The sequence below is a fragment of the Rhinolophus sinicus genome, linkage group LG11 (assembly GCF_036562045.2).
Source record: "Rhinolophus sinicus isolate RSC01 linkage group LG11, ASM3656204v1, whole genome shotgun sequence".
Lineage (NCBI taxonomy): Eukaryota > Metazoa > Chordata > Mammalia > Chiroptera > Rhinolophidae > Rhinolophus > Rhinolophus sinicus.
The window spans coordinates 54,706,648-54,729,273 of record NC_133760.1 but is presented as its reverse complement, the minus strand read 5'-3'; the positions used below and the strand labels follow the sequence as shown (position 1 = coordinate 54,729,273).

The 22,626-nt window shown below is 38.4% G+C and overlaps 1 protein-coding gene across 5 annotated transcripts in view; it reads left to right on the top strand.

Annotated features, from left to right (window-relative positions):
- The window catches only part of CUL1 (cullin 1), a 77,477-nt gene that overhangs the window by 29,095 nt on the left and 25,756 nt on the right, over nucleotides 1-22,626 (top strand). For all 5 annotated transcript variants that reach the window (XM_074315217.1, XM_019739403.2, XM_019739402.2 and 2 more), the window contains exons 3-9: nucleotides 10,561-10,735; nucleotides 12,821-12,988; nucleotides 15,327-15,377; nucleotides 15,575-15,665; nucleotides 16,432-16,595; nucleotides 20,984-21,146; nucleotides 22,001-22,131. In XM_074315217.1, coding sequence (XP_074171318.1) covers nucleotides 10,561-10,735; nucleotides 12,821-12,988; nucleotides 15,327-15,377; nucleotides 15,575-15,665; nucleotides 16,432-16,595; nucleotides 20,984-21,146; nucleotides 22,001-22,131 — 943 coding nt within the window. The remainder of the gene's footprint in view (nucleotides 1-10,560; nucleotides 10,736-12,820; nucleotides 12,989-15,326; nucleotides 15,378-15,574; nucleotides 15,666-16,431; nucleotides 16,596-20,983; nucleotides 21,147-22,000; nucleotides 22,132-22,626) is intronic.

Genomic DNA, 22,626 nt, shown 5'->3' with positions numbered 1-22,626 from the left:
CCCCGGGACTGGAGGCAGGGAACGCACTCAGGAAATGTTTGCGGAACGATGCGTGTGTAGCTTTGCCTAAGACCTTTGCATCTGATGGGACCCCTTTCACAGTGACGTGTCCCTACCAAGCATGCAGAAGGTATGCCTTGGCAAACGACTAAACAGTTCTAGGGTGACAGAAGAGGTATGTGACCTATTTTGGAGGCAGAACCAGACTTGGCTCTTGGCTTTTTAACATGACTGCCCACCACGTCACCGTTCCCCGCCTGCCGGAGGATAGAGACCTGGTCAGGCCCCCAAGAAGCCCAGATGTCTGCTTAGATTTTTATCTGCTCTCTGCTTTTGGCTGTGCTGCCACAGAAACTCTCCCAGGGAACCTTTGGAAAAGAACCTCAAAGTTTTAAAAGTCAAATGTGTGGCTTTGCTAGACTCTGGCTGTCTTAGTGTAAAACAGCTAATTCATTGACTCCTGAATGAAGCTTCTGTTTTATTGCCTTTTAGATTTTTACCTCTTGATGGTTTTTCTTTTCCGTATTTCCTCTTACTTCCTATATTTAACTTTTCCTCTTCATCTATTTCAGTAGTTCTGCTTTGAAAATAATTTTAGATGTGACTATTTTTTCCTAAATATTAGTCATACTTACTTAGTTTTTATACTCCTCCTGTAAATGATTTATTAACTCATAATTGTGCATGTGTTAGAACAGCGTGTGGTAAGTGTGGGCTCTGGGGGTGGGGGCAGCAGCGGAAGGAGCCCCATTTCATAGAGTGAGCAGCTGGAATGCTGAGGCCTGGACTCTCCCCACAGCGGACAAAACCAGATGCGGTAGTTGAGGAACGCCTCAATTTTGGAGCCATTTGAACATGGACAGTCTGTCCTGCCCGGGATACACTGAATTACTCCAGTGGTGCTTTTTCCTCCTGTCTCACACCAGTGACACGCGAGGAAGGACTGGGTCCCCTGGATAGATGACTTCTCTGGCAGCTTTGATACACATTAAGAATCTGCTCTTTTCTTTCCTGGTAACGTTTCTCCATGTAGCATAGTTGATTTAAAGCTAAGATTGAAAAAATACTAAGTGAAGACGGTATCTCAAAGCTCCGTGAGGTCTGTCCGGCTGGGTGGGCTGTGGTTTCCGCCTTTCTGATGACAGCACAGTTGGGGCTGTTCTTCTGGAAAAGGTGGTTCACTGCTCCCTCAGAAGTGCACAGCTGTTTGCATATGACCTTTGTGTCTGCTTCCTCCTCAAGAAAACGGCTAGCATGGGTCCCCCAGGCCACCATTTCACACAAGAAATCGGCTTTAGACCGAACTCTTCCACAATTGGACACAGCTACTCATGTGTGGGTTAAAACTATTTGCAGGAAAAATTGCACGAACTCAAGAGTAGATCCATTTTGGGACTTCTTAAAATGTAATTTTGGTTTTTTTTAAAACATAAGTAATCCTGTTGTAAAATTTTAGAAGTCCAGAAAGGCACGCAGTTGACAAGTGCCTGTCCTTTCCATTGTGTTCCGTCGCGTCTCAGCCACCCAGGCAGTCCCTGGAGCTGCTTGCGTGGGTACATCTGTGTGTGTGTTTATCTACACACGCATACATACATACATGCATGCATACATACATACATACATGCATGCATGCATGCATGCATACAATGTATGTAGCTTAAAAGTAACTTTCAACACAGACAACTTCCTAGTTGCAAGTAAATGTGTATCTGTAGGGTTTTGGTTATTTTTTGTACAAATGGCTCCCTGGTGATTGATCCTGATAGAGAACTTGCTCTGGAACGTCCCTGCGAGTGAACAGGAATGGGCTCCTGACATGTCATTCTTAGCGCATATATAACCACTGGTAACTGTTCTTGTGCGATCCAGAAACAAGCGTCTTTGTTAAAGACAATGGAAAAATTCGTTTTTCCTTGATTGCTGTTATATTTGTACTTGAGTCAAATAGGAACTGCCTTAACAGCCAGTGCTGTTACCTGTGTGCTGGGACTGACGTTACTTTTGGCCCATGGTCCTCCGAGTGTGTAATAGCTTTCTTTCTAATAATTCATTGTGAGGTCAGTCTGTTTGGGTAAACTTTAGGATTCTGACTTGGATGTTGTAATTTTGGATCCTATTTTATTTTCCTATTATGTATGTATTCTGGCTTACATTTTTGTTTTTCTATTATGTCTCAGGTATTGTAAGCTCTCTCAAATGCCTACTAAATGAAGTGGAGTGTGTGTACATGTGTGTTGGAATATATGTGACAGGAAATGTTGATGGTCTTATTTCATTATTAGGAAATCTATGACGGGCCGTGCAGACGGCTGACACGCAGAGGGTGACGGGCCGTGCAGATGGTAACACTGCAGAGGACGTGCTGAGTAGGGAGAAAGGTGGGCGTGGAAGTGAGAGGTGACACTTTTAGAGGACATGGTTTGGCTGGCTTGAGTACAGGCTGTAGTAAGAATGACGGTATGAGTTGGTTAGTTTAACTGGCTTGGATAAAGGATGATGCCAGATTGTGGCGAATCTTGAAACCCAGGTGAAGGAGTGTACATTGTGGGTTTTTGTTTTTGTTTTAAATGTAGTGTAGGTCCGGTCCATGGAGCTGGATATATGACTTGAGAATTAATGACTTGATATAAACAAATTTTAGGAGGATCAATCTGGAAACCAAATGGGATTAAAATAGGAAAGAGATCAAAGGAAGGGAGAGACTAACTGCTCTTAGTAGTAGTAATCCAAGTGTGGTGTGTAACTTCTGAACCAGGGGAGGGGCCATAGAAATAGAGCACAAAAAGGAGCAGGTTACTGGGCTTCTGGTTAAAGATGAAATCTCATCCCGTCCCATTTGTGACGTTACTAAAATGATAGTAAGGTAATTTTTGAATCAATGAGGACAAAGAATGGAAGGGAACAGGCATTATAGGTAGAATTCAGTTTTTTTGGAAGATGGAAAGCAGGTGGAGACGGGACTGGTCACCAGGGTATGAGAAGCCTTGATCTAGAAGGTGCTCGGAGGAGGACGAGACAGCCCCTGGCCCTGAAGGCCTGGGAAGCGTGGGGCCTGGAGGCTCGGGTTTGGCAGAGGTAGGGGTGCGAGACTGGGCAGTGCCCTGCAGAGGACGGACGGGTTCAAAATCTGTAAAATCAAAAGCCCATCACCTCCCTCTATTCTCAAGTGCAGAACACTTGCAGCCAGGAGCCTCTGATCTAGACAGACTTGTTGCTTGTATTCAGGACACATTGAATGGGACCATCTTAGAAGTTTGGGGACAGAGGCCTAGCAGAGGTTGGCAGAAGTAGGAAGCATAGAAAGCATCTAGAGTGATGGGTCCCCGATTCCGTATCAGAATACTGATGGTCCTGCTGGACCCAGACAATTCTTCTTTGGAAAAACTGAACGGCCCTGACAAATAAATCCATTTATTGACATGAGAGGATACAGCAGTGAAATGGCCAGCTCCCAGTAAGTCCCCCACAGCTGTGGCCTACCAGCCCCACTCAGGCCAGTGGTGTTTCCTGTTGGTTTTTTAGTACCTTTAGTACTAAGAATTAATAATTGTATGAAAGAACAGAATAAACAAACATAGTAGTAAGTACAGGGAATGAGAAAATGCTTTAAACATTAACATTGTCTGATATGAGAAGCTTCTTCTTACAGCAGTAAATTAGGAACAGGATACCATGAGAAAACTCACATTTGAAATGGTAACTCAGACTTGAAAAAGTTAATAGAAGAGCTAGAAGGAACACTGGAAGTAAATCAAAAGGGCTAGAAGCTTTAGAGACTGAGAAGTAACCCAGGGTTCCTAATTTCTAATTGTTAGGAAGTCTGTAGAAAATCGGGATATTTGTAAAATGTATAATAGTTTATAGAGAATATAAAATAATTTCCCATAACTGAAGATGCTAAATCTCTAGTGCCCAAGATGGTGAAGAGAAGGACTGATAGCAGGAACAAAAGCACTAAATGTCTGTGCTCAAAGAACTCAGTGTGATCCAAGGCCTGTGGGTGAAGTGAAGGGAGCAGGCCCAGGTTCCCAGATGAGCACCGCCCGTACTCTAGAGCGTCCAGTCTGTGTTGGGAGGACTGGGGGGCTATTGCAGTGGTTCCCAGAATTAACACCATGGCTGTGATGAGTGAAACCCAGCCGTAAATTACCAACGGTGGCATACGGGAGGCATCAAAAGCCCCAAGCTATCGTTATGAAGAAGCACAGTTGAGATCAACATAACTTAGCAGCCTCAAATATTACAATAGCGGAGTGTGACCACCTGCTTACACGACTAGCCTATCACCTAATTAGCCAAGAGCACCGATACAGTACATCTTAACGAGAGAAGCAAAGTTGTGCACAGGCTTTTTGTTCAGCAGTTTCATAAATGACTGGTTTTGTATCTTTGCTTTTGGTTTTAGATAATAAAGCATTTATAATTGTCTTTGGCTGATGACATCAGAGGTTCAGATGTTTGTTTTGTTTTGAAGGTTGTTACGTTTTATTTTGTCTTGGAGTTTTCAACCTCTTCTGAAAATTTTTAAACCTAAAGAAAAGTTAATTTATAGTGAAGACCCATATTCTGTAATTGACATTTTATTGTACTTGCTTAATCACATATCTGTCTGTCCTGAATCCATCCATCCATCCCTCCATCTTATTTGATACATTTCTGAGTAAGTTGTCGGCATCAATCAATGCACCTCTCCCTAAATACGTAAACGTGTGCGTCATTAGAGTTTGACATTCGTTTGGAGTTTCCATTAGATACATTTTGACTAGTGCATCTGCTTGTGTAACCCAAAGCCATACCAAGGTAGAGAACATTATTATCCCCACAGAAAGTTCCTTCCTGCTTCTCTGTCAATCTTTGCCTCTCCCGAGGCCACCACCATAGATTAGTTTGGCCTGTGCTAGAACTTCACCTAAAGAAAAGTATGGATTATGTACCCCTTTGGGTAAGGCTGCTTCAGCTCAGGATGCTTTTGAGATTTATTTCTGTCTCTGCAAGTAATAGAAGTTTTTCCCTCGTTGGTGCTGAGTGATAGTCCATAGTATGAATACGGCAGTTTTTTTATTCTTCTGATGATAGCTATCTGAGCTTGTTCCAGTTTGGGGCTATAATAAATAAAGCTACTAGGAACATCCAAGTGCAGATGTTTTTGTGGGCATAGTGTTTTCATATCTCTTAGGTAAATGCATAGCGGGATTGCTGGATTGTGTGGTAATAGTATGTTTAACTTTATAAGAAACTGACTGTTTTTCCAAGTGCCATAGCGTTTTGCATTCATATAAACAATGATTGAGAAAAGTTCTAGTTGTGTCACCATTTCACCAACACTGGTTAGGTCAGTCTTTTTGGTTTTAGCCATTCTTGTGGTGTATGGTTATATCTCAACAGTTTCAATTTGCATTTCCCTAATTAGTGATATTGAGTCCCTTTTCATATGCTGGTTGATTATTTCTGTCTTCTTTTGTTAAGTATCTGAGTCTTGCTTTTTTCTGGATGAATGAATGTACTTTTTATTGTTGAGTCGTACGAGTTTATTTAGGATATGATTGTTTTGTCAGCTACGTCTCCCTAGTCTTTTCTCCCAGTCTGAAGCTTGCTATTGCTTTTTTTAATGGTGTCTTTGGGTGAGCAGGTATTTTTTATTTTGGGGAAACTTACTTTGTTTTAATTTTCCTTTATAGTTATTGTGTTCTGTGACCTGTAAGAAACCTTTGCCTCCATCACAGAGATACTGTATTTTCCTCTTAAAGCCTTATGGTTTGGGCTTTTACATTTGGGTCTGTGATCCATCTTGAGGTAATTTTGCGTGTGCTGTGAGGTAGGGCTAATCTTCACCCCATTAGACTTCCCACTAATTACAGTGTCATTTGTTCAAAAGACTTTTCCCTAGTGGGTTGTTTTGGTACCTTTGTTAAAATTAAATGACACAGTAAGTGTGATTTCGTTTCTAGAATTCTGTGTCATTGATCTATATATTAATATATCCATCCAAAAATGATATATTACTAATTTGACTTTTTTATTTGTATAAAGTATTTTTGTATCTACGTTTATGTGGAATACTGTTTGGTCTTTTCATTTTTTGTGATTTCTTAATTATGTAGCATTACAAAAGCTCTTGAAGTCAGGTAGTATAAGTCTTCCACCTTTGTTTTCTTCCTCACCCCCAAGATTATTTTGACAATTCTAGGTCCTTTGTATCTTTCTAGAAATTTTATTTTCAGCTTGTCAGTTTCTACCCTAAAAACTGCTGGGATTGCAATGATTTTTTTTTAATAGAAATTTTATTGAGCTATAATTCACCTGTCATAGAATTAATCTGGTTTAAAGTGTAAATGTCAGTGTCAGTGGTTTTTAGTATAGTCATGGGTACGGGTATGTTCAACTATCACTCCATTCAATTTTAGAACACTTACATCACAAAGAAACGCTGTGTCCTTAATTATCGCCACCTTACTCTCCCCACCCCTCACTAATCTTTCTATAGATTTGTCTATCTGAACATTTTATATAAACATATATTATGTGGTGTTATGGACTGAATTGTGTACCCCAAAATGTATATTTTGAAACGCTAAGCCCAGTTTTATAGTATTTGAAGTTGGGGCCTTTGAGGAAATAGTTAAGATTAAATGAGGTCATACGATGTGGCCCTAATCCCATAGGAATGGTGTCCTCACAAGAAGAGAGAGAGACACCGGAGAGCCCTCTCCGAGGATGCGGGGAGAAGGCAACTGTTTGCAAGTCAGGAAGCGAGTCCTCCCCAGAAACCAACCCTCACGTACCTTGGTCTTGGACGTCTACCCTCCACAACTGGGCAGTGCTGTGATGGTTTGCTCAGTAAGTGTTTATATACTCCCGTGCTAATTTCTCCATGATAAGTACTGATGAGTATAATTGCTGTAGCAAAAAGAATGGAATTTAAGGCTTTTGAATATTTTCAAATTTTATTCCAGAAAAATGGTAAGTGTACATTCTGACCCCAATGGATAGAATCTCCCATTTTCCTGTACTTTGGCTATCATTGGGTTTCACTGTTTTCTTAAAGACCTTTGTTAATTTAGTAGCTGGAGAGTAATATATTGCCAAATAACAGAGGTCAGGCTCAACTAGATAACCAAAAAAAGTTTCCTGGACCCAACACCTAGAACTGAGTGCTCGATAAAAATTATGAGCGTCTGTGTGGCACCTTTCGGGGATTTGGGCGAGAGGGGGGCTGGGAGATGGCGGCCACACAGAAAAGGAAGCAAAGCCTGTGCCTGGGCAGTTAGTGGGGGTGGTGCTGGCGTTTCCATGGAAATCTTCAGTGAAGAGCTGAACTGGAAAACAAAATAATTGAGCCACTCGCCCAGGGAGACAACTAGGAAAGTATTGAGCTGAGACTTTGTCACCTAGGGTGTGTTTGGGGTTTGAGTTTGTACCACCAACTTGTTGCAGGATTTCCTCAAGCTGGAAATTAATGTGAAAACCCCACTGCAAATGAGTTTACAACTATATAAAGTTACGAAGTGGAACAGCGAGTCCACCGGAACAAGTGAGCATGTAGAATTGGGTCTGTCTAAAGGATCGCTAAAGGATCTTTAGTGCGTGCCTCTAATATGTTAAAAACAGTGATGTAAATGAATCAAAAATATAAAGGAACAAAACGGGGGGAAATAAGACCGACTTTTAAAAGAAACAGGGAAATTCTACAAATGTAAAATAAAATCCTTAAAAGTATACAGTAAATTTGACACAGCTGAAAGAGGACCACTTAACCAGATGGTAGATGAAGAAAAACTAGGTTTGAACAAAGATGAAGTGATGGCAAATAACTGAAGATATAAATTGAGATAAGGGATGTGAGGTGAGAATGTCCAACATACATATAGGAGAAAATAGAAAGGGGATCAGAAGTATTTGAAGAGGAGATAACCTGAGAATTTACCAGAATTGGTGAAAGGCAAAATATGCACGTCAAATTTTAAAGTAACCATTACAAGAATACAAATAAAATGTGTAACTGCAACATAATAAAATAACTACAATGGAACAGGGAGGGAATATTGACCCAATGGGAGTGAAAAAAGGAGACAACACAAGCGTGGAAGAAAAATAACTAAAATAGAAAATGCAAAATAAGATGATAGAAGTTAATCCAAATAGCAATTAAAACAGTGTAATCTTAAAACCAAACTTGCCCTTGAAACTGTCAAACTCAATTTTTTTATAAAGTGGATTTTCCTGTGGTGGTGTGCATATAGCAAAACACTGTGACATAAAAGTTGAAAGTAAAGAGATAGAATATACTTGAGGAAAATTCTAACCAAAAGATAGAAATAACTATATTAACATCAGAAGTAATAGATTTCTAAGGTACTATTGTTAAGAATAGACATAATTACTTCCTAATGATAAAAAGAACAAGTCACCAGGAATATAATTCTAAATTTGTCTGCTTGTTAACAGGGCCTCAAAATATATGACAGATGTTGTAGAGACTCGGAAGAGAAATTGACAAATCCATGACTAGATAAGGAGATTTCAGTGCATAATAAACAGGCAAATCACCAACAATTTAGATGTGAAAAACAGAAGTGATCAGCTTGTTCTAATTAGCAGTTAGAGAATGGACATTCTTTTCAAGCACACGCAAAGAAAATTACATATTCAATTATAAGTCTCATTACATTTTAAAGAAACTGTATCAAAAAGGTAACATTCCCTCATTACTTTTAGAATATAGTTAAGGGTTTTTTTTAAGGTAAAAAAATGTACTTTGGGAATCTAAAAAGTTCTAAACTCTTAAGAGACCTAATAATGGAAAAAATATGTAACTGAATAAAGAAACCACATATCAGACCTTGGTGTCGAGCAGAAAATTAGTAGTTTTCAATGCTTATATTAAAAAGAACAGAGAATTGACAAAGCTGATCAACCAAAACAAGGATTTACAGAAAGAAAGCAAATATAAAGAAAGAAGTAAATTAAAAACAGAAAGGAAATGTACAGTAATGAAAATCAGTAAATCCCAAACTGGTTATTTAAAAAAGACTAATAGACAAGCCTCTTGCAAAATTAATCATAAACCATATTTTAAGTAGATAAGGTACCTTTTTAAAGAGAAGACTGAACAACGGGGCAGTCTACTTGAAAACTTCATCGAAATGACAGTTTTCTAAAAGTAGCAATACAGATAGTGGGAAAGGACAGACAATGTAATACGTGGTATGTTCTCATTCACAGCTGTACTCAAGGTGGATTAGAAACCTCAAGGTGAACATCAGATTTAAGACAAAATACAGTAGAATCCTACCAAATATTGGAACCTGCCAAAATGATCATTGGCAGGGTCTGTCCACAAGAGAATGGATAAATTATTGTAAATCTATGCTACAGACCGTGTTTCCCCGAAAATAAAACCTTGCCGGACATCAGCTCTAATGCATCTTTTGGAGCAAAAATTAATATATCACATCACACAATCACCACATACTGGGTTTTATATTAAGTTTTTCTCTAAAAGACGCGTTAGAGCTGATTATTCGGCTAGGTCTTATTTTCGGGGAAACAGTAGTATAATACAGCTGTAGCTACTTCACCTGTTATCAGAAACAAATGGCAGAAGCAAATGTACATGTTATAACTTGTGTAGTCTAAAATTTGAAAATATGTAAAATAATCTCATATTTAGTTACACAGTAAAATACACAAACATCCAGCAGAATGATAGACACCAAATTTTGGGGATGTTGGCCCCTAAGGAAAGTGAAGGGAGGGATGCAATTAGGGAAGGATACATAACAATAGGAGATAATTTCTATTATAATCTGTACTGTTTCATTTCCTAAAAAGTGGAGGGAGCGGTTTGGACAGAATGGGACAAGCGTGGGAATGCAAGAAGATTTTTCCAGGTTGGGTCATGTGCTTACGAGAGTTCATTGTGTGTTATAGTCTGTGACTCTCTCCATGTGAAACATCTAATGAAATGATTCATTGTTGTAAGGCACAGTTCTTTGATTACTTCTGAGGTTGATGATTTGGGGGGATTTTGGCCACTAATACGTATTTCTTTTAGCTTTGGATTTCCTGTTGGAATACTTTGCTCATAGTTCTATAGAGAATAATTTTTTCATACTGTTTGAAATTACCTTAATTTATTAAAGATAGTAACTCTGTTTCAAAGATATGTTTTACTAAAATATTTCCAGAATTTCAGATTAACTATTTATATGACTTTGTTTAGAAAGGTTTTCTCCACTTAAATAATTTTAAAATCAAGTTTTGGTTATTTCTATATAATGTATGATTCTGGGAGTACAGCTCTGCATCGCGATAGACTGGTTATTGGCGTCTTGTTGTTACTGAGGTAGATAATTGCTGTTTTCATTTGGGACCTTTCCATGGTACCCTGTTGCCAGTTCTGTGCATAGCTTCTCATATACTCTTAGGGCAGTTTTCCACAAGAAAATTGCATTAGATGATCTAGAAGGTCTAGTGTTTTCTTGGCAACCTTCCTTAAAATCACTGTTAATCACTGTTCTCATCAATGATGCCTGTTGGTTTCCTTAACTTCCCTCCAAGTCACGTGTACAACTACTGCACGAGTGTTCACCAGTCGAACCAAGCTCGAGGGGCTGGCGTCCCTCCTTCTAAATCGAAAAAGGGGCAGACTCCTGGCGGAGCTCAATTTGTTGGCTTGGAATTATACAAAAGGCTTAAAGAATTTTTGAAGAATTACTTGACAAATCTTCTTAAGGTAAGATGTTTTACATATGTACTGAATATTTATAATAGAATGTTGTAGTAAAATCATGATTCCAATTTCAGTGCCAAATTTTTCGCTGTCCTTCGTTCATTGTTTTCATCGCTGACGTCTGCGGGAGGATGTTTTGCCGTGGCTTTTCTAGTCTTTTGCCTGTTAGGAAACCTTCATAAGCCGTATTCTGGTTTTTAATTTGTTAAATCAGAAATTTTTGATAACCTTACACCACAGTAGTACAGTTTCCTCAAATTACTAACCATTTTGTGATTGGGCTGTTAGAAATTGATGAACCTTTTGATTTAAAGCACATAGTTATGACTTCATACTGCCTTACATTGTGTTTTGAACTCAATGTGCTGTTCTGAATCAAAATGTATCAGTGATTGTAAACTTACCCAGCCTTTGGTAATCACATCTTTGCAGTGTGATCTTGCCTTTTCCACATGGTCGTGTAGTCTTATTTCAGAATGACGATGAAACTGTGCCCCTGGTTATGATGGGTTTCCCTAGGACAGCCCTTGCCTTCAAATGTGGTTTCCTCCTGCTCTGAATCTGAGCCTTTCGCTTGGGCTGGATGGAGCTTTTCTCCTTTGTCTTCCGCCTTTTTCTTCTCAGTCTCCATCCTCTGTAACAAAGGCAGTGTCATGCGTTCCATCCAGCCCCAGGACGGGCAGGGGCCTCCTTCACCTGGGGCCACACATATTAAATAGAGTGCGTGAAGACATCTGTACTCGCCATGCTGGGAAATTTGCACTCTGGATATAGTTTAAAGATTTCTGATTTACAGATAACAGGCAAACTTTTCAGCATGCTCCAAAATTGTTTTTCTTAATAGACGTTACAAGCTAATCGGAAACTTAAACATGATTCTAATAGACTATAGTTGATGGCCCACAGGTGGTGACCAAGATAGTCCCTAAACAGTGTGTTTATGATGTCTTGCTGAAGCCACTGTGTCCTTATTTTTATTCACAACATTTTGTAAAATGAACCCGGGAATTCTTTAAGTAAGGAACTTAAAGTAAGGAACCCTGCGTTGTGTGTGAAAGTACTGATAACCATGCTGTCAGAGAGATTTTTGCGTTTTAAAAAAGGTCATACACACTGTCATCCAGAAGAGCTTAGCTTTACGTTTTGTAGTTCGTTTCTTATTATTGAAATATAAATGAGCAACAATTTGGTTGTATCACGATATGGTCAGGTTTCCATATGGCTGGTTGGATTGCTGTGAACCGCACGTTTAGGGAGCTTTTCCACAGTGAAGACGCAGGCTGGGGGGGTCCCCGGGCTCCCAGGCCCGTGGTTCACAGAATTCCCTCCGTCCAGTTTCACCCTTACTGCGTTCCTGCTGCAGCGTATTTCAGAGGCACTACAGTTAAATGCCCAGTTTTTAGAGTCTAACACTTACTCTGGAGATGTCATTAATACCTAAGAAAGAAATTTCAAGTTCAGTTCAAATAGAAATGTGTGGTTTAACTTGCGGAAATCTCAGTAAAAATAATTTTGGTTAATGTACATTTTCCTCATGAGGTCTTGTTAAAAAAGAAATACTGTACCGTTACACTTATGTTTAGAAAAATGTAACATTGCCCCAAAAAGCTTTGCATTTTTATAATGTTTAAGTATATATAATGCAGAAGGAAGATGAAATAAAAAATAAATGGTGTTGGCCCCATGGTCTAAATTGTTAATAGGACATGTTAATTTTTTATCAGAGAGAAAATACCCAAAGGATGATTTCGAGGTAAATTCTTTATTTGTTAACAAAAAGTGATTACCTTCATACTCAAAGTTCAGGGTTCTTTTTATGGGTATATATTCATATTTAATACCATGGGGAAAGTTCCAACTTGAGATGAAAGAATTTTTATTAAAATGCTCTCTCTCTCGTCTAATTCTCATAAGCTATATTCTTGTGAGAATTTGTATTAATGAGACATTTTTGTATACAGAATAATTTAAAGAACCCATCTAAAACCATACACATCAATGTGTTTTAATGCAATAGATTTTAGTTAACGTTCATCTTTATCATGTGACAAATTCGTCATTTTAAAGCTTTGGTGACCTTGTTTTTAGGATGGAGAAGACTTGATGGACGAGAGTGTACTGAAGTTCTACACTCAGCAGTGGGAAGATTACCGGTTTTCCAGCAAAGTGCTGAATGGAATATGTGCCTACCTCAATCGACATTGGGTTCGCCGCGAATGTGACGAGGGCCGCAAAGGCATCTACGAAATCTATTCTGTAAGATTTCCTCAAATACATTCCGAATGCCTGTTTTCTTAGTGATGCGTCAGCTTTTCAGATAAGGGATCTAGACAAATACTAAGCTATTTTCAGACTGGTGGGTTCATTTTACCTTTGTTTTAATTTATCAGTAAATGACCCTTGAAATAGTTTATGGCAAGAAAGGAGAGGGTGAGTAAATGGGAGTTCTGAAACGCAACCTGCATACTTCTGCATTCTTACGTCAAGTTCCTCCTCTGATTGTTTGAGCAGCCAACCATCAGGGTTCCCTTGGAACTGCCCCAGTTGCAGCCCTGAAAGCCCGAGTCCCAGCAGCCTAAGTCGTGCCCTCACCTGAGACTCCGGCTTCAGTGACCCACCCTCACGGGACGCGCCCCTCTCACTTTACAAAGTAATATAAGTAATGGTATTTACAGAGTTTAAAATTGAGGGGTTTTTAATATAGACTGCATGAAAATAAATTTTGAAGAGGCAAAACTGGAGTTGTTGAATCATCTTTGTTAATATGCTCCTTCAGTCAAGGAGCTTTTTCTAGGCCCCCTGGTTTCTAAGTGTGGTCCCCAGATCTGCAGCATTGTCTCCACGTGGGAACTTGTTAGAAGTGCACGTTATTGGACCTCAGCCTAGATTTCACTTAATTAGAAAGTCTGCAGGTGGGGCCCCGCTACCTGTTAGCAAACTCTCTGATACTGTCAGGTTTGAGAGCCTGTTGTAAAGCAAGCTGGTGACGGGCTGTCGGACACACAGACTGAACCAGTGGCAGCAAATGTCCAGCTCTGCATGATGAGCTTCTCTGTATCCGCAGTGTTATTATCATAACAGTACTTTGTTGCTTTAGACAAATTTAATTGGAGGAAAAACATAAAGTGTATCACAGACGCAAGACACATTTTTATTGTTTATACTACATACAGCTCAATCTCTGTACCAAACGGTTACTGCTGCTTAATGGTACTTCGCGGTTATGTGGTTTTAACAAAACTTTCTAGGTTTGTTGTTCTGATTTGAGCTTTTTGTACTTCTCCTTTTCTCTTCCACTTACAAACGCTTTTTTGGGGACTGACAGTTATCAGTGTAGGAATCAGCGTGATTTGGGTCGATTTCCTCTTAGAAGCCTGCTTGACCTGAAATACCACAGACACCCTCTAATAACATCAGAGTCCTAAAAATCCAGTTTTCTTAACCTTTTTTCTACCATATTCAATACCAGGTAAAGAAAATATGAAAAAGTACAAGTCTACTTTATAGAGTGTGTTTTTTAAAGAGTCACATTAGGACCGTCAAAGGCTGTCTTAACTTAGAAAAAGTGTTTGGAAAAAAGTTATTTTTAAAGGTGTGTCTTTCACGTCCACGGCATTGCATTCTCCCTCCTGCCTCCCTCCTGCATTAGAGGCTGACTATGTGTTACTCCTGCTTTATTAAAAATGCTTTCTCTTAAATACCACTTTCATGCTCTTCTTTTGGGGGGTGGAGGGAAGAAATACCCTCAGTGAAAGTTCAGTGTATGAATTAAATTTACATACAGTCTTTTCAGAAGTCTGTATCTTACATAAGCCCAGTTTTATCTATTACATTTGTGAAAAATAAGACTGCTAGCATTTATGTTTAAATGAGTTTCTCAGCAGTTTGTATTTGAGTGTTAAATTGTTATAAATTTGAATTTTATTTTAACTGAATAATCTCTCAACAAACAGTTTAAAAGTCATGTGCAAATTATAAAATTTCTCTTTTGGGGAGCATTTTTATAGTAATTTTCTAACAACCTCTGTGGAAGTTTAAAAGTCTTTTAAAAATGCATCATACATATATTCTCCCAGGAGTATAAGTAAAATGGGAAATTCAAATAACTTACGTACAATAAACTGTATCTGTTTAATGTGTAGTTTGATGCCTTTACACTTATGCAAATCGATGAAACAAATCACCAAAGCAGGATACAGAACTTGTTAGATTTTTATAGTCTGTTATTTATTTTACTGAATATTAGAAAACTATGATGATAACTGGAATTACCTTCATTAAATGTGTAAGGTCAAAAATTAATTTGTCCCAGGGAACAATTTTATAGATTGAATCCACTGTTATCCTTTAAGCTGATATGTACATACTCTTAAATCCCAAATTTTCTTTTTATCTTAATTATTAAAATGTGAGCTGATAAACATCTGTACTTTGATACCTCTTAAAGTTGTTAATTCAAGAGAGTGGCTCTCTGATTTCATTGTAATGATAGAAGAATATCGATAAATATTTCAGGCTATTTCCTATGACTTCAGTCTTAGTAAAACATAGTGGAAGTATAGACATTTTATACTTCTCTTTTCTTTTCACCCAGCTGGCGTTGGTGACTTGGAGAGATTGTCTGTTCAGGCCGTTGAATAAACAGGTACCTGCTTATGTTACTTTCCTTTTAAAATCCCTTAGATCTTATTTCTTAGCCATTGTCTTCCTCCTTTGGAATGTCTCAGGAGTTATCCCTCCTCTTGCATTATTGAATCGATTTAAGCGTTTCAGAGCTGTGAGTAGTATGACACATACCGTAGCCTGTAACACATGTATCTTCTTCCTGTGCCCTTTCTAAAGGTAACAAATGCTGTTTTAAAACTGATTGAAAAGGAAAGAAATGGTGAAACCATCAATACAAGACTGATTAGTGGAGTTGTGCAGTCTTACGGTAAACAATTTTCCTTTAATTTATTCAGAATTTTCCCATCAAATGTTAGTTGCAACAATATTCCACCAGATTTATTTTCAGACATTTCAGTGTTACCAAGAATATTGTTACTATTTACAAAGGTACTCATAATTCTCTGTGTGATTCCATTTGCTATTACACATCATAAAAATTGTTTGATCCTTGTAACTAAAGGAAATTTTGATGGAATAGGCATGTGAATTAATTTTTGTCTGACCTCATACTGAATTACTGGATATATAATATGATACTGTCATTAGTAGAGCTAAATTATAATCAGAAATTTATATCAACTTGAAAAATTAAGATTGAAAAACGAATAATGTAATACAATGTTTTAAAAATTTAGGTGGCATTGTATTTCTTTAAAAGTTTAAAATTAGTCACTTTTATTCTTTTTATGTTTTTTAGGAAACAAACATTTTCTTTTTTTTTTTAATTTATTGGGGTGACAATTGTTAGTAAAATTACATAGATTTCAGGTGTACAATTCTGTATTACATCATCTATAAATCCCATTGTGTGTTCACCAACACTTTCTAAATAAACTTCATGATAACTTTGAAACATGCCTGGCCATGGGTCAGAATTAATTGGTTTTGTATGTCTTGGATTTTATTCTATTTTATGGAAACAGTATATTTACCTGTTAAGCATTACTTAAACTGGATGCTACACCTAAGTATATTCTGTAAAATACAACAAAAAATAGGGTAATTGAAATATAGTTCATATTTCTTTCTAGTGGAATTGGGGCTGAATGAAGACGATGCGTTTGCCAAGGGCCCTACGTTAACAGTGTATAAAGAATCCTTTGAGTCTCAGTTTTTGGCTGACACAGAGAGATTTTATACCAGAGAGAGTACTGAATTCTTGCAGCAGAACCCAGTTACTGAATATATGAAAAAGGTAAGCTTCAAAATGGTACTTACAGTGGACTTCAGTTAAAAGTTACTGCTGTTCAAAGCAGTTATTCTCTTTAGCATATGCAGCTTCTCCAGAAGTCATTTCCTGGGCCGTGTTACTGTCTCGTGTCTGTAGCAGGGGCAAGGGCTTCTGAGTCGCCAAAGAGCTTTTATGACTGAATTTGATAATCATGACTCTTCTTACTGTTCTAAGGATGCAGCCGTAAGAACGGTATGACTTCTGCATTTTGAACTCTCTCTCCTAGAGTGTGCCTCTGCTTCTAGTGGGAGCCACAGTCTCACCAGGTCAAGGAGAAAATAGTTTTTACAAATAGTCTCAGATTTGCAGACTTCAAGCTTTGTTTCTTTGCTGCTAAAATACCCCCTAACAATCTGTAACACAGCCTTCCAGTTTGCGTTAGAGGAGAGGTGCTTCTGAAATGATGGGATCTAACTCCTCATGTAGGAGAAGATCCAGGATGGGTCTGGTGAATCTCTTTCCGTGCTAAGTGGTGTTATAATGAAGTTCCACTGTAAATGTTATTTGTTCTCTGTCTTGGGAATCCGTATCCTAGACTTATGCCCTGAGGAATGGCCTAGGTCAGGAGTCAGCAAACTCTCCGAAGGGCCACATAGTAAATGTTTTAGACTTTGCCATGTGCGGTCTCCATTGCGACTGCAGCCCTGCCACTGGGTGCCAGTGTGCCATGGCAACGTGTAAACAAGGGAGTGTGGCCGCGTTCCGATAAAACGTCACTTACAGGCACGGTTTGGCCCCTGGGCTGTATTGTTTGCTGACCCCTGACTGAGATGAGCAAGATTTCCAGGGAATCTGGGGCCGACTGTCTGATACCTGCTCTCTTCACCTGGAGAGCAAATGCGATGCACAGTCACTGTTTCCATATGCCGAGAAACAGAGTTAGGAAGGCAGCAGCCCTGCCTCGAGTTGTCAAGTGCTGCCTGATTGGTTTGTGATGATCTGAGTGTATTTTCCCCTGGGAGGAGGTAGTGATGATAAGAGGGTCTGAGACGTTTGAAGTCGAAAGTCCTTGACAAACTAATTTCTGATACCTCACAATTCTTCAGACGTATTATACTTGGAATAGTAATAATTCTTTGTGTATATATATTTATGGGTTAAATTAGCTTTTGTATCCCGACTTGGAATTAACCAAAACCAACTCATTCAGAGTTTCAAACAGCTGCCTGACAAATGAACATACTCTGTGTTGAATCTTCGCATTGTCTGTTACTTCATTTTAGTTTGGCAGTGTAGTTTTTATAAACACATCTTTTACTATACATGGTGAGTCTTTTAAAGCAGTCTACGTTTTAAAAGTGGGGCCTTTTATGTATCGAGGTGTACGTCCGCGGTGGCCGTGCGATCCTTTTCTTTTTAAGGACTTTAGTGAACTATGGTCCGGTCCGTTATCCACATTGAGCAGAGTACACTCTGGTGTCATAGAAATCAGCCTGTAAGGTCAGGGCCACATACGCTCTCCCAAAGCAGGGAGGTCTGGTTTTTAAATCAGGCACGAGACCCACCAGCAAGTTGAAGAGCAAAGGTTTTGGATGGCCTGGATGCTTCCTACCCAGCGTGAGCCCTGCTGTCAAGGGAGCAAGCGTGCTTCCTGCATCCTGGTTCTCTTAAAGGGGACTTCTTTCTGGAGGGGGGTTAAAGGTTTGGGCCAAGTCCAGTTGGATCTCACCAGACACGACTTGTCTCACATTCTGGAAGTCCTTACGCAGACAGTCTATAAGCAGAGCGTTGGAATTAACCACGCAAACAATTCTGCTCTTCCCTCCATGTAGCCTTGCATCTCAAAACTGTTCAGAACGCCCCACCTCCCCATTTACTAGAGGGTTGTCCCTAACCTGTTCTCAGCTTCCTCATCTGTAAAATGGGAATAAGTAATTACAAATACATATTTTATATGTATATGTGCTGTTTGGTGCTTGGTAAAGATGTAAGTGTTTGATATCACACGTACACATTTTGAGAACCTCCAGTATATGCAAAACCACAGGACAAAAGGTTGCACATTTTACTCAGTAACCTAAGGAGAAATTATATTCATATTAAAATATTCTATCAGGAAATAGAATGCAAAACTCATGAACAGTATTGAGATAAAGCATGACACCCAGAAATACGTATTGTGCTTTCAGCAGCCAACTTGGGCCAGCTGTGCAAACTCCCTGGGGGTCTGTGTTCCCTTTTCCGTGTTTGAGGGGAAACGTTTAAGAATCCTTGGCTTCTCCCCAAGGATGGTGTGATGAGTGAACACCCCTAAGCCACACCAGTGTTTTGACATATCTTACTGTCTCATGTAATGGAGATTAATCTGAGCTATAAAACGTCTGTATGACTATTGTGGGTTTCTAGAGTCATAAAGCAAAACTTTAAAAATACCTTCATTTAATTTGCTTCCCTTTTTTGATCTGTTGTATTTTTTTGTTTTGTCTTTCACTTTGGTTTTTACTACAAAATGATCCTGATAGAACTAGTAGGGACAGTCTTTAATAATTGTATTGAGTCATTTTGAATGTGATCTTGGTGTTCTAACATGCTTATCTGCCACCAACAAAGAATCCCGAAGCCTAATAACACAACACCTAGGACCTTGGTTTCTTAGATATAAAATAAGTGATTAATGAGTCCGCTCTAGACTTGAATGTTTTCGTAATCACTAGAATGCTACTATTTGTGCAAAAGATGGAAAGCCAGTGCCCCTCAGAGAGTGTAACAGCCTTGTCTGGGACACGGTAAAAGTATGTTGCAGGGGAATGCAAAGTTTTTGAGAGAGATGAGTTTTTGCTGCCCAAGCTGGTTATGTTCTTATGGGAAACAGATATAATGTAAAACAAAAACAATGTTGTGCTTTTGGGTGTGCACGTCCTGTATTTCATCAGCTTTGGCTCTTGAGGTATTGGGCTTAATGAAACATTAGGCGTGAAGCAGCAGGTTCTTAACGTAGACCTTTCTTTCTAAGTTAAAGCACGTAAACATCTCACTGTTTTTAAAAATAATTTTGTAATCAGACAAAAATACACATTAACTGTAGACTTCTTGCAGAATACAAATAACATAAACCTGTAAGCTTGGGACACTAAGTGTGTATACTGAGCCAAATTGGAGTAATACTATAGGCCTTTTTGTAACCTGTTTTTTTCACTAGTGATTTGTTATATTAACATTTTTATTTATTTTACTGAAAATAGTATTCCATTAACCAAATATGCTATAATTTAGTTACCTCTTACTGGAAACATCAAGTTTTTTATATTTCTTCATATGGAAATTGTCTCTTCCTTTTCCTTTCCCATGTTTTTATTTGGATAGACTTGTTGATTTTTTTCACAAATCATATATTAAGGATAGTCACCTTTTCTGTTGACACATACTGTTTGCAGGTTTATTGTATTGTTCACATTTAACTCATTAAGGTTCTAACGTGTGTAGTTTAAACAATTATCTCATTGTTATTAATTCCTGACAGTTGCCAGTCCTGCCTTGTTTTTTTTTTATTTTATGTTTTCTTAGCTCCTGGATGTTTATTCTTCCAGATGAATTTTTCCAGATTTCTCTAAAATTATATGAAATTTAAAAATCATTTTGGAGAGTATTGGCATTTTTATAACACAAAATATAGTTTTTGTCTCTTTTTTCAGATCATCCGAATATCAGATTATCGTTGAAATTTCTGTTTTGCATTGATAATTTAGTGGTTCCTTGGTGATACTTTACACCACATATATTTCTTGCTATGATGTATCATAAAATATGACTTTTGTTAATTTTGCTGCTGCTGTTAAATTGTATCTTTGTTTTCTTTTTTGAAGGGAAATGTAAGAAATTGAGATGTGTAAGTAATCCAGTAGATACCAGAGGTATAGTTAGTGATTGGCAAGAGATTAGCCATAAAAAGTCTTTTTAAAATCTAATTACTAATAATTATTGCCATGTGGTCATTTCAGGGATTATACTTATGTGACTCTTGATTTCAAGTAGCTTTCAGTCAAACGTAGTGGTTCTTGGTGTTCTGCATATAGCAGAGGATCACCAGGTAGCTCAGGGTCAGATAGCGGTATTACCCTCAATGGTGAAAAACCACATAGCTAAAGGAAGATAATTTATAATTATAACCAATTATAACCTTCTTAAGTCATTTAAAGAGTAGTTTGAATGGGAAATACGCATTGTAGAAAAAAATGGAACCCATCAGTGCCCGCTAAAATATGCTTAGCATTCACCCTAAAATCAGACAGTCCCTACCCCTGTTTTCTTAAATCATATGTGATTGGAGCAGGTTTGTGAGTTTAATTTGCCATTTTTCGTGTAACAGTTCTTTAAAAGTGAACTCAAACGCTCACTTGAATTAATTCCTCCAGGCAGAGGCCCGCCTGCTCGAGGAACAGCGAAGAGTGCAGGTTTACCTTCACGAAAGCACCCAGGACGAACTAGCAAGGAAGTGTGAGCAAGTGCTCATCGAGAAGCATTTGGAAATCTTCCACACAGAATTCCAGAACTTACTGGATGCTGACAAAAATGAAGGTGAGCCACTAAGACTCGCAACCTATAGACACTTACTATGATCTGCAGTTTTGAACTTGAGGTTCTTGACTCAAGAGTTGACAGCATCACCAACATCACTCATGTTTTATATGATTTTATGTGATTGTTTACCTTGTGTATTGATTTCAGACCTGTGTTTGGGGTGTGGCTTTTGAGAGAAGAGCACCTTTTCAGTTTAATACGAAATACAGCTTGTTCCATGACTTGAGTGTTACTGATACTACCCTTAATTTTCTTCTTGAATGTTTTTCTTTTGAAAATTCTTCAAGATGAAAAGGCTGTTGTGTATTTTTCTTACCCCTCCCGAGTTTTACTGGGACATGTTGGAAACTCAATAAAATACTGGTATTTGGACTTAGGGTTTTTCTTCTTTGGCCGTCATAAACTAACCATGTGCCATACGTATAATAAATGAAAAATTTGGGGGTCCTTTTGTGACTCGTTTGTATAGTTGAGGTGGATGTTTGTATTCTCCTTAAATTTCAGTTTTAAAAATAAATATGTGCCTATTACACTGCAGGCATAAATAATATCTCAGTGTTGAGGAAGCATCAGATATTTCCTGATAAAAAGGCTTTTTTCTCTATTGTGATAGTGGATTCTGATAGTAAGGGGGGAAATAAACGTACAATAGTGAAACTTCATTGTTACTTTTAGCTAAATATACATATACTAAATACAAAATATTTTATTATAATTGTGTACTTGGATTATTAAGGTCTGAAAACACGGTCATTTTATTTCAGGGTATCATCTCAATACAAACACATACTTAGTGGAATGGCTGTGCAAAGTTTATTTTAGTGCATAAAGGTGGCTCCTCCTTCTTTCAGATTTGGGTCGCATGTATAATCTTGTATCTAGAATCCAGGATGGCCTAGGAGAATTGAAAAAACTGCTGGAGACGCACATTCATAATCAGGGTCTTGCAGCCATCGAAAAGTGTGGAGAAGCTGCTTTAAACGTAAGTACTATTTAACTGAAAATCAGCCGGCCTAACAATTTCCATGCACGAACTGCAGACAGTGTGTTGTGTGTTTCCATTTATGAATCCGAGTTGTAAGATTTTCACTGGACTCCCGTAGAGAACCTTGCTGTGCCTTTTTAAAGACAGTTCACAAGCGTCTTTGGTAAATACCTCCAAAAAACTCTTCTGTGCACTTTGTAGGCATTAAGGGTGTCATTTCTTGGTATGTTTTTTCCTTTATATCTTCTCATTATTACATTCCATACACTGGGAGATTATTCCATAGAAGGAACAGGCTAAAGCCTCCTAGAAGTTTTGCTCTGGCACTCACAGGACTGACCTGAGGAGGCCCTCCAGTTCAAGATCACAGGACTGGGGGCCCTGGAATTTATAGCATTTCCCATCCCTCCCACCCACCCCTGGAGGTACATAGAATATCCCTGCTAGGGTAGCGATAATTCACGTAGTCATTTTACGTAGGAAGTATGACAT